Source organism: Amia ocellicauda, chromosome 21, assembly GCF_036373705.1.
Source record: "Amia ocellicauda isolate fAmiCal2 chromosome 21, fAmiCal2.hap1, whole genome shotgun sequence".
Lineage (NCBI taxonomy): Eukaryota > Metazoa > Chordata > Actinopteri > Amiiformes > Amiidae > Amia > Amia ocellicauda.
Window position 1 is genome coordinate 6,106,056 of NC_089870.1, and position 12,672 is coordinate 6,118,727.

Consider the following 12,672-nt stretch of genomic DNA (forward strand, 5'->3'; position numbering starts at 1 on the left):
TCCTTCAGTTCCCAGAGTAAAAAAAATAATAATCTGCTACACGGAGAGAGAAATACCTACCCCAGGTAAGGAGGAAATCATGTGCTTTTGCAGAATTGTTGATTCAGCTAGTCTGGTTCCAGCATCTGAACAGACAAACTAAACAAAATATATAATAATGAAAACAGTGCAGTTTACCAATAGGTGAATGGATTTCTTTTTCAATTAAAGCATAATCGTGACACTATAATTCTGGTTTTAATTCACGGTAACTACATTGACTACTGAACAGCAATATCTCTTGCTTAAGGCAGACACTGTGTACACTAAGGAATCAGACTGTTAGGAAACCCAGGACCCTTTACCTGGACCAGTAGGAGTAGGTTTGTGTCTGGGATAGGAGATTTGAACTTTAAAGCCTGCAGCAGCTCCAACACCACAATGCGAGACAGATAGAACTTGTCCCGTTCCTGCAAAACAATTAAGATCAAAAGCCATTAAAGTTTCAAAATGGTGTCTCTCCAGCTTTCCAAACAATAGCTCCCACAGCACCTAAAGATCTGGTACTCAGTGGGAAAAGGCTAGAACCAAACTACAAAGCCACCCATTTTAAAAATAATGAAAAGCACATTTTACAGAATACAGAAAAGAGGATATCCAGTTCACAACACAGCACTTTAAAGTTTAAGATATTATTGTAATGTGAAAGCTTGTACCACAAATAAAAACACATTCAATGTTTGTGAGATTATTTATTTCCCCAGTTTCTCTACAGCAAAGGTACTGCTAAGCATAGTGATTCCCTTTACATCTTCACTTCATCCTCATTAGAATGCTGTCAGGCACTAATCGCTTTCCCATGAGTCCTGGGTACCACAGAACAGTGTTAAATTATAAATACCCCTTAATTTGTCTAGATATGTCATGGACTGTTCCTCTCAGGTTTAGCATCCCTGAACTGTGCTTGAAGGCCTGCTTGTCTTTTGCCAGGACACATCATTTGATTCCCACTAAGTGGTCGTGTGTGCGTGTGCACGTATGCATCTTTATGAATCTGGGCCACGAATCTCTTCACAAATCTGCTACTTGGTAGACATCACATGGACCAGATAATGATGATTCCATTTGAAGCAGAAAAGAGAATTATTTCTCATTGCATCACGCCCATATATCTGCAGACAAGCTGTTGAAATAAGTACATCAGACCATCCTAAAGGAAAACTGTTTTTCTTTCTTTCTTAAACCTCTTTTCCCTTCTCTTTGAAATGGTGCCTTCTTCCCTTGAGCACACAAGAAGCTTTTAGATAAATAAGGTCCATTTGAACATAAACCACAGACTTTTCTCTTGGCTGATATATGTTGGTTTCCCTTTGCTCCTACAAGGATTAATTGGTAACAATTTATATTATGTTATCATTAATAAATGATGGATAAAATAATTATAAAACAGTTAGGAACCATTAACAATTACATAAGCTTTAAAATAAACCTTTATGAGATATGATTAATCATTTATAATAAAGATTTTAAACAATATAGTATTTGTGCAGGTCCCAAAACACTATTTTGTTAAAAATACATGATAAATCATAACTGTTTTATAAACTATTTACGAATTATTTATTAATGAAACTGTAATATAAAGTGTCACCAATACATTTTATTTAATGGAACATATTTTGGACATTTAAAGTGAAAACTAACACTGAAAAATCCTGCAAAATGCAGCCTCATTTAGTCCGAATACATTAAAACACATTTTGACTGCTTTTTACATTCGGCTGCAGGCAATCTCTAGCGTCCATTCAGCAGGAATGGGAGAAACATTCATTCGAAGACATACTGTTGGACAAAGTCATAAAACAAAAGCCTAGACCTGCAATAGGTTGATGCCTGGTATTGCAGCACTGCCCTTATCTATGCTATGCATCTTCTGCTGGCACTCCACAATATGTAAATCAATATGTACTGATTAGGTACTTTGTCAAGGCGACGGTGCGCCCTTTCTCAGAGACGCCACTCGTGGCACCGCAATATTTCCAGTTGAAAAATGAAAAGCACGTTATTACCTTGTTGAAGGCTCGATAGCACAAGCCACAGAGCTCCACAAGGTAGGAGAGGCTGAACACGGCATACTGAATCACAAAGCTCAGTAATTTGGAGAAGGGTTCCAGCAGGCTCTGAAATGAGAGAAGGATGCTACTCTTTGTAAAGCAAGTCTCCAGCTCTAAATGTGAAACCACATCTAAAGCATATCAATTTTTCGGGGAGTGGGCCCCACAGCAATACAGTGTAACTGTAAATATACAGTCTCTCCCAGAGCATCCTTTATCTCTTCTGCACCCTTCTCAAAATGTATGACATTGTTTTCATATTTACAGGTTACGACATGAGTAAACAGAAGGAAAGTTTGCAACAACAGTAGAGCGCTCAATCAATTTCCCAGTACAACGTGGAACTGCAACTCAGCACAGCCCGCAATAATTACTTAAGGGATACAGGTACAGCTTAGCACTACACTTTTTTCAGGAGAGAAGGAACTACATGAACCAGGAGTGTCTATGCTGCAAAAAATTTAGAGTGAAACAATTGCATTTCTGTACAAAAAGAAAAACATTTCTCAATGGATTTAGCCGGACCTGCTATCCAAGGAAAGGCATTCATTTTCAAACCCTCTTATGGGTGAGCTTTAAACATGAATTGGGAATAGTGTAAGACTTACCCTTGTAGCATTTGTACTGGGTATCTTCAGGAGGCAAATTATGATTCTTAAACTGGAGTCCAAGGGACACTGGATATGGAGTAGACAAAATGTATCAAAAGGTTTTTTATTAAACATATAGTTGTGTATTGCCAAATATGTAACTAAATATGTAAAGAAATGTTAACTTTTGGTTGCTTTCACCAGAAGGCTCCTTTAGGTGCACAGGAATAGGAAACCTTTCACCCACGTGGACATGTGAAACTGCAATTTAAACAGAGGTGGGGGGTGGCGCCGGGGATTACCTTCAGAGGTAAAACCGAGGGCAGTTTAGTTAAGAAGGTCTGGAATTGGTTACAGATGGTCGTCCACAGATTGCTGGGAGAGTCCATTGGAAGAGCCTCCATGAACGTGGCGATATTGTCAAGACAGTGCAGCATGGCTCCCCCTGCTGGTAGACTCTTCTTATTGTTTAGACCCTGAAAATCCCATGCAAGGTTCACCGTTAAGGTACAGTACCTTTCTAGGCAGAGAAAGTGATCTCAGTGGATGGATAGACATTCTTAACTAGAGCACGTATTTACAGGAGAGTCGTATGAAGCTTCTAAGGGTAAGCCACTCGGTTAGTAGGTTCAGGTAATTTATGTAGTATGATTTCTTAAAACGGTACTCATTTCCTGGTGAACAATACAATACCGTTTTGTAACTGTGTATAAAAAACAACTGCAAAATTTCTAAACAGGTGTGCATACAAGTGCCTGTGATTTTTATGATCTCTTTCCATAAACATTGTAAAGTAAAAAAACAATATATATGTAGATCGAAGCAAGTGGAAACATCTTGGAAAGGCCTTCATGCAGCAGCGGATCGATATAGGCTGATGGTTTATTTATTGACTTTATTCATTGTATTGTATTTCACTTTGTTTTAGATATGGCCCTGGGTTGTGGGCAGCATGCCAAACGTTTGGAACGAACATCTTATACAATGTCACCCCCTGCTGGTTGCACATGCAAGTACAACTTATAGCAACAACAAGGCAAGCGCTCTCAAAACCATTACAAATCCTCAGCATGGATGTGAATCTCTCTCCACAATCCAAGAGGTATGTATATAAGGGATGCAGCTTACTTCCAGAAGCATATTTAGTGCCGCAACAGAGCTCAGCTCATTAAAATCCATCAGAGAAGAGGCCAGTGTTCGGAGAAAACTTCCATCTGCAGCAAGAAAGCAGAGAAAATGCATTTTAGTAAGCAGCAGGGGAGGAGTTACAAGCAGGGGGTTTTGGTGAGCACATCTGTGCAGGAAACTCAGCTCTTACCTTTAATATTGCTTTGGAAGAGCTGCGGGAGGATCCCATTGGGAGCCAGCTGATGAAACACACAGCGAAGAAACTGCTTGGCCACCCCAGCAGCATTGCCCGGGATCATTATACTGGGAATGCAGGGAATGAAGTTTGATGGACCCAAAAGGAAGATCTAGATTTGTGTCTGAAGGACATCATTTATGTACTGCTATGTCTTTTGAAAGTGGCATTATAACCAGTGCTTCACAATGCAATCCCTCCATTCTGTTGTGTTCCACTGGACCTCACGATTACTAAACTAAACCCTTAATTTAACTAATTTGCTCAGCAGGGTTTCTTTAACAGTATTTAGATCTTACAATATCAGAAGAAAAACTATCTTAATCTTTGCAGGTAATTTGAAATCTCCTGCCTAAATTAAATAAAGGTAAACAAATTACTACTTCAATCGGGATCCAATAAAGAAACTGAGAGCTGAGCTTGATCAAGAACACTGGGTTACTAAACAGCATGATAAGGAAACCATTAATAATAATAATTCACATTCTAATGTATATAATTAACAGACTTTCCTATTTTCTGTTGATGTACGCATCCACTCAATACAATGTTATACAATTTTATATGTTTAACAATAACCCATAATATTTGGTAAACCAGGACATACATATTTGGAAATTATTTGATATTTCACTTTAAACACATGGCTGGTAAAGGGCTAAGAAAATAAAAAAGGAATTCCTAAACATTATAATAAATCATCATTTAACAATCTCAAATGAAATATTACAATAATTTTAGCTACTTTCAAAAAGTACCACAAAAATCAAGTAGAATCTAATGGATTCTCCATTTTATATATTTTAAAACAACATTAAAACTTCCATACCTCTCCGCTTGACCGGAAAAATTTGAGCTGGAAGCTAACCTGCAAAACATTTAAATGCAGAGAAATTGACAGATCCACATGTACAGTATGCAGGTGCAGAGGTTGTAGGAAAAAAAAACTGCCACTAACTATAAACTAGGATTTAAAAAAGTTATTCTATGAAAACCATGGTGTATTCATACCTTTTTTTCATGAACAAAGGTCATAACTGGGTAAAAGGCACCATTTGATATACGGAAATATTAATTTTTTGTGTGTATTCGGCAGAAATCCTAAGAAATAAACTGGTGGCCAGGAAATGGTGGGCAAGGTTTTGAGAAGCGATGTATATCGGGCTCATTCGGTATATAATGAGCATGTTACAAAGTGATGTAAGCCCTCAGTAAAAGTAGAACAGTGTTGAGCCTCCCATGATGGGGGACCCGGTCTTTTGGCGTAGAGAGTTTAACATTGTACTGCACTGGTGCCGCTGCGGTGCGGAGCGCTCGGAGGGGTGCCGGTGGTGCACGGCTCAAATCCCAGGCGGGGAACTCCAACCCCAGATGGCTACAAATGCCTAATTTGTGTTGAGTCTTTTAGAGGCAGTGCAACAGATCATAGGGAAAGAAGGGGGTCTCCTGCTTTGTCTTGCTGTACCTTCCCACAGACTGCATGATGTCAAGGAGCAGAGGGGCAGCCAAGTCTGGGCTTAAATGAATGAACATGGAGAGCACAACCACCGCCAGCCCCAGTGTCTCCTCGTCGTACTCCTCAAGAACAGCACCGCAGTCGTGGCACCTGGGCAACACAAGAGGGGGAGAGAGTCTTGAAATTAGCACAGAATTGCTGATACCATGAAAAAGAAAAATTGGCCGAATCTGAGAGCTCAGGAGTGTAGGGCAACATCTCACCTGTCTGTCATGGTGGTCGGCTGGTCGTCTGTGAACTCTTCGGGTGCGGGGACAAACATACTGACCGTGCTGGGCGCTGACAACAGACTGGACTTGGTCGCACCTGCAATACAGCGGCACAGGTACAAACATTGCACATCTGAGCAGCGGCTGTATCAGTGTGAGCCATACAATACACTCTCAGGCCCCGTCTTCTGACTAACTCCTGAAAAGTATGCCGAATTTTTCATATTCTAGTTTGCTCATTCGACTACCAAAAGGGAATTCTCCAACCATTCCTTAAACCCCATTATATTGTTTATACCTGTAGTTGGATTTGTATCATTTCAGCAATATTATAAATGAAGCTTTAAGGATTTTTCTTCTCACAAAGTATACATCTCACTTTGTGCAACTACTTCTCTCCCCTCTCCCAAATACATAGACGTATACAGTCTGACTTATTCCTGTCTTCATATTAGAAAAATAATAATTTCCCCTGCCCTTTTCCTATCCAGCTTTTAACACGTTTGTCAACGGAATTGGAAAAGAAAAAAAAAAACTTTGATGCGCTTTCCTTTCTTTTTTCTGTTGTTCAATTCATATACATGTTCCCTGTATCATAAACACGTGATAGGCCTTAGTAATGAAAGTTATCAAAACTTTTTCTTAACATTTCTCTTCCTCATCATGGCATGTTTTTAGTAGCCTTTTCAAAACTGTCACATCATCACTAAGCAAGGCCTAACAGAGCTTGAATAGGCTGCTAACAGATAAAAGCAACACTTTTTATAGATATATAAAGTATATCCTGAAAACAAAAACAAACAAAATATGCAAAAAACATCCTGATCACCATTACCCTCTTGAAATGTCTGGAATATGATTAATTTAATTTGGGGGGAATACATTACTTTAAGGATGCACTAAGAATATACATATAAAGTATAATTCCAGCCCAAACAAATGCATGTGCTTGAATGAGCCCCTAAAATCAATTCATAAATGCTATCACTCGTGTTCTGTTTCACTTGGTCCCTTGGGCAATTTTCAATATTAAATTAAAATATCTATGAGAATCAATCAAGGTGTTTGCTTTCACCGTGTGACCAAATTATCCTGTATTGCTTTCTCATCCTGACCACACAAATCCTTCATTGCTGGCATGTATAGGAAGTGCAGATGTGACATGTAAGACCCTGCACCCTCTGCGCTGAGGTAGACTTGCTCCAGAAGACAGAAAACCACTCATTTGAGCTTGAAAGGCAGAGTGAAAATGAACTGCACAAGACATGCTATTTTAAGAGTAAGGGGCTTCTCAGAAGAACTTTCCAAAGATCATTTACAGTCTGCCTCTCTTCAAGAAACCATAAAATGCACTTACCCGTTTCCCAAGTGCTGATATTGTGCGGGGCACTCGACTGATGCTCCAGCTGTCTCTTCATTAGCTGGCTCATTGTCAGCGTACCCAGGGAGCCACGCTTCATTTGCCTGTACTGTGCTGGAAGATGAAATGAAAAAAAGACCATTTGTTTTAGCAGGGAGATCCATTTAGCCCTCAACTTCCCAAAGTCACACAAGAACATCCAGCGGTCCCTATTCGTGGTGGGGTAAATCGGTTGTGTTAAACAGCACACACTCATCAGCAATGAAAGAAAGTGCTCCACTTTTGCATGCGAGCGCGAACGGAAGGTAGTCTGATGGCACTGTCACCAGGACACCCTTGAAAAACTAGATGTTGCATCTCAAGGGAACTTTCCTGGTCAAATACAATGACTGCATGACTTGAGGGGAGCTGCCCCTGCACTAGAACTGCATTTCTAAAAATGTAACCAACAAACAAACAAAACAAAAAATGCGTTGAATGAGTATAAAGCATATCCAGTCTAAAGTTGAATTTTAATAGAAAACTCCGCCGCCACCACCACCTTCACTGCACTGCGACTATTTAAAACTGCCAGCTAAACTCCAGTATGCTGAATATGTATTTTGCAGAAATGAATGCTATACTGCACATTGGTCAGATTGTTTCAAAAATTGTCACTGAAGTTTGCATTATAGGAGCTCGATGTCTTCCCAAATCTAAGATGTTTTAACTTCAGACAAGGCACCTCACTGAAATCACCTTATGAAACCAAATTGTGCTTTTTATTACCACATACATGTCACTTTCTTAACAGGAAATGGCAAAGTATGAAAAATGAATTATTATTATTATTATTATTATTATTATTATTATTATGGATTTTGAATGATAGACCATTAATTGATTTTTCATGCCCATGAAATTTGATGAATCTGAAGATTAATTTATCTTCCTGGTTCATCTGGTCTATCACAGTGTGTTGTCAGTTTAAGTTAGGTTACAGAGAGATTAGTATAGCTTCACTTCTCCAAAAGCATGTAGTGCCTTGCTAAAGTAGGTCAGCACATTGTACCATATTTTGTTTAGGTTTTTTTTTTTTATGAAATTTAAAACGTGACATTTTCTTGAATATCTTTACTCATCTAAACGATTTGAAATAATTTAGCTGCTTTTGTACATGAACCATGTTTTACATTTGTGGCTCGTCTTCAGTTAATGAATACAGTGTCCTAATTACACGGACCTTCAGGGGTTTGTTGTTGGAAAGAATTCTAACGGCTTGTGTTAGCAAAGAATAAAACAGACACAAATAAATCTGGGTGGCTTCAAGGATTAATTTAACTTATTTAGTTACCTGAACAGTATCAAAGTGTTCTGGAAATATGGAACCAGAAACATCACCTGAGCTTCCTGTATACTGTAAGAAAACTAATATTTTTTGGGGAGTGTGAAGGAGAATTCAGTTGTGACTTTATGTAGACAAAATCTACAATCTAGCCACATGTACTGAATTAAAGAGAGCAGTCTAGCTTTTCTTTCTGTGAATGCTAGGGACAAGGCCGTGCATTCAAGTCCATTATAGTTGTCATTTTGGGAATGCATTTCAAATTCTTCTTCAACGTACGTTTCTTATAAAAGAGCTCTTTGCGTATTGCTATTAGAAATATTAAATAACTTTATAGTTACTGACAGGAATCTAGAAAATCTAAGATCTAAAAAACACTCTTTAAAATTGTAGTAGCAAAGGCACTGGAGTGGAAATGCAAATGTTTTATTGCATGCAAGTGTATGATATTAATAGCCCTGCTGTGGCGGTCACTTCACTGTGTTTAATTAAAATTTGATATTTGCTTTGGGGATCCTATCAGTTTTGTGGAGACATATGTAGACATCATTGTTGATTTCACTCTCTGACATTTCTGATGTGTAGAAAACCCACATTTATGCTTAATGTAGTAAATTAGCTTCCCTATAATAGTGCAAACACTATTCCAAAAATCACTCAGCTCCTGAGTATTGTCTTTAATGTTGCGCTTATGGGGTTTTATCAGGAAACAGGGAATTAACTTTTCATGTTGGCCTTTGTAACGCACAGATGATAAAAACATTAGGGAAGGTTTGTATATAATTAACTGAAGGTACAAATATCTGCAAGAACAAGCATTATAATATGAAAAACAAAAATAAAAAAGGGATATGAAATGGGCATACTGGTAGGCCACCAGTCCCCAGTACACCAAATAATAAGGAACAAGCAAAATATATATCCATGGATATCTGTGTGAAAACAACTGCCCTTGGTGAGTCAGACCACCTCTGACAATGAAGATAAGTAGTCCTAAGCAAACTGGGAGACACAGGTGAATATGAGGTAAAACTGCACTGTTAAATGTGTCAAACATCCCTATAGAGAAGAAAGAAGTATTCAGATCCTACTTGATATTGAAGAAAGGCTGCTTGTTTCAGGCATTGCAGCTTCAAGAGTTGGAGCCGACGCGGATTCTCGTGGCTTTTCCAGAGTTGCGAGACCTTTCTGATCTGTAAAGCAATTTTGGTGAGTGACGGGCATATTAGCAAAGCTCATTACCTCACAGGCAGGGGCAGGCTGAAGCTAATATTGCACATGGCACCTACAGTTAAAGGTGTCAGTCTAATTTATATTTGTGGGCCTACAAGTTTGTATTTTGAAGCCTTCGCTATGTATCCTTGTTTCAATTGCTTTTTTTTTATTTTTTAGTAGGTTTCAGGAATTTTAGAAAAAAAAAAACAGCAAAAAAAACAACCTTGCTTTGGAGATGGGATATTTTACCAAGTCCAACCTTGAAAAAGATGTTTTCAGCTTTGACGTAGAACAGACACAAACTTCTGTGTTTTAACCCTGATTTTGCGCACGGTTTTCTTTCGGACTTAATATTATTTAAATTAAAAGTACAAAAAATAAAACCACTTGCACTTAGCCTCTTCTGTAGGGACAGTTCATACTTTAGATTTTAGTAGAAAAAGAAGGTCCAGTGCTTGGCTGAACAAAAGTGATTCCGGTGTTAAATGAAAACCATTTATTGTGTAAGTGATGTGTTGATTTAGGGCAAATGGTTCATTTTCATTCAAGTCTGAATTTAGCCCTATTTAATGTAAGAATTTAATGTGCATTATAGTTGGCAACATATCTAGTAGTAACTGTTAGTGCTTTTGGTTACAGGTACGTCATAGAATGAGTTTACAAGTACATAGAAAAAATATAATTATGCCTGATATACATATATAATATTCTCCCAAGATACCACTCATCATGAGCAGCCATGGGAAAAATAGCAGCATGATTTAATATTGTATCATATTCTATTCATCCAATTTCTGACTGTATATATACAGAGTGGAGATGTGTGATTACTTTATGTAGCTGTGTTTGCTGTGAATCCCCCCCACCAGAGAAAATACAATTTTCTGTGCCAGTCACCACCACCTTATCTTGAGAGAGTAGTACAAACATGCATATCATGTCAATAAAAGTAGAGACAGCTATCCATGCTATATCAAATGAGATGCAACATCTCTGTTTCTAGAGGTGTCCTTTTTTTCCACCAATGCAGCCAAAGGGCCTGGAAGTCCAAGTGCTCCAAAGTTCATCAGAAGAACTTTGGGCCCATGATTCTTTCTAAGAAGCCTCCACACTGAACGCCATTGGTTTTGTCCCCAGCCTGAATCTTACCTGTTTCTCCCTGGTTGTCGCCCAGTTTGTCAAGAATGTTGAAAGAGATGTCTAGATATTCCCTCTGGATGGCGCTGACTGCAATCTTCCTCTGCTTGCGCTGTCGGGGCACAATCTGAATTTTGAATTCGGTCTCCTCGTTCTCATCCTCAGGTTTGGGGTCACTCGTTTGCTCGCAGTCAGACTCGTCATCCTGGGCGCTGAAGTCGTCCATCTCATCAGGGACATTTAGGAAGACTGTTTTCGCCGAGGTGCTGAGGACATTCCCTACTCCAACCTTGATGTCTTCTAGGTGAATATCACTAGCGTCATCCAAAGACATCTCGGGGAGAGCAGGGGACTTCCTGAGCAGGTCTCTCTTTTGTTTTAGAGTCATTGGGCTCTCCTGGGATAAGTCTTTCACCTCTTCTGGCTGTATGAGTTCCTTGCAGTCAACCAAAGCCAGGGGCACAGGAGATATGGAAGGTCTCCTCTGAATGGGGCGTAGCGGGCTGTCCGCAGCTTCGCTGGCCTTATCGTCCTTGGTGCAGTCCTCAAAACTTACCTGAACAACGGGGGTCAAGCTTCGAGTGTTGCTGGGTGAAGGCGATAGATGGGGTTTCCCATTTGGCTTGACATCTGAAGGATTCTGCATTTCAAATTCCTCATCGCTTTCCACAATTCGCAGAGGAGGCAACGGCTCGAAGACGAGAGAATCGCTGTCAGAGGTCGAGAGGATGGAGTGCTTTTCCGGGACAGAGTTGGAATCAGAGGAGAGGTCTATAAGGTCCGTGTCGTCTTTCTGATGCCCCCCTGGAGATTCCACCTTGTCTTCAAATGTCTCCATGCAGCTGAGCCTCACCTCAGGGATGACCGGTCGCTTGCTCTCTGAGAGGCCTTCTCGTTGACCCTGTCTCTCACGAGATTCGTTGGCTTCGGCACTAGCCTCATCAGAGGTCTTGTTGTACTGCTTAGCTCTCTGGGTGTTGCATGCGGAAATAGGCAGGCCATGCTTGTCCAGTTCACAGCGATCAATGCAGGATTTCCTGCGGTGCTCATCTAGGTTGAACAGAATGGAATCTGCATTCCCGATGTCCAGGGACTTTTGTTTCATGGCCTGGAGTCTCTTCTTTTTGATGCTCTCTTCCCTCACACAACGCAAAATGCTGTCCTGCAGTGCACTGGCCTCTCTGTATTCGGACAGCTCGATTTCACCTAACAAAGAAGCAAACACAGAACAGGTCTGTGGTAATATGTAAAGAACCAGATGGGTTCTTTTCTTGTCCTTTAGGCTGGGATCACTCAATAATAAAACTAAAACAATCTGAAAGGAATGCAGGTGAGTGCAGTTGTGCAGAACTGACTGATGCAGCCCAGTGAATATATAATAATAAGCACGCTTTGTTCCCCGTGCTGGTGCTATATGGTTTAAACTTTCTGTGGGACCTGAAAATCCCTAATTATCCAGTCAGTGGCAATCCTTTGAAGAAGCCTAATGAAATTGTGTTAAAATGAGAAGAAATTTAGAACAAAGAAGTAAGAGCAACAGTGAGCCCATTAGTTCAGCAAGTGAAACACAATTAGCAAATGTCGTATTTACTAATCTGTCAAGCCCCATAAGGTTTCTTTCTCATTGTTGCTATTAAGATGTCAAAATCATAAAGTGCATGCTTTATTTATGTTTCTATTTTTAATTAATCTTGCCCATCTGCTTTTCTTTTTTGTTTCTTTAAACGTCCTTCTGCAGTTCTGTCAATGTGGCCTCGTAATTGGCTGCACCCCTGACACAATCTAAAGGCAAACACACACCTGTACGCTTTTATCAACACAACAATAGCAATTGTTAATGCAAATACAACACGCCCTCAGTTTGA

At 39.6% G+C, this 12,672-nt stretch overlaps 1 protein-coding gene across 1 annotated transcript in view; it reads right to left on the reverse strand.

Annotated features, from left to right (window-relative positions):
• The window catches only part of unc79 (unc-79 homolog, NALCN channel complex subunit), a 68,180-nt gene that overhangs the window by 10,512 nt on the left and 44,996 nt on the right, over window positions 1-12,672 (reverse strand). The window contains exons 31-43 of the mRNA XM_066694587.1: window positions 10,820-12,013; window positions 9,547-9,648; window positions 7,129-7,245; window positions 5,766-5,868; window positions 5,512-5,652; window positions 4,876-4,914; window positions 4,002-4,114; window positions 3,812-3,897; window positions 2,986-3,159; window positions 2,702-2,770; window positions 2,049-2,159; window positions 345-449; window positions 61-138 (exon numbers count right to left, since the gene is read on the reverse strand). Coding sequence (XP_066550684.1) covers window positions 61-138; window positions 345-449; window positions 2,049-2,159; window positions 2,702-2,770; window positions 2,986-3,159; window positions 3,812-3,897; window positions 4,002-4,114; window positions 4,876-4,914; window positions 5,512-5,652; window positions 5,766-5,868; window positions 7,129-7,245; window positions 9,547-9,648; window positions 10,820-12,013 — 2,432 coding nt within the window. The remainder of the gene's footprint in view (window positions 1-60; window positions 139-344; window positions 450-2,048; window positions 2,160-2,701; window positions 2,771-2,985; window positions 3,160-3,811; window positions 3,898-4,001; window positions 4,115-4,875; window positions 4,915-5,511; window positions 5,653-5,765; window positions 5,869-7,128; window positions 7,246-9,546; window positions 9,649-10,819; window positions 12,014-12,672) is intronic.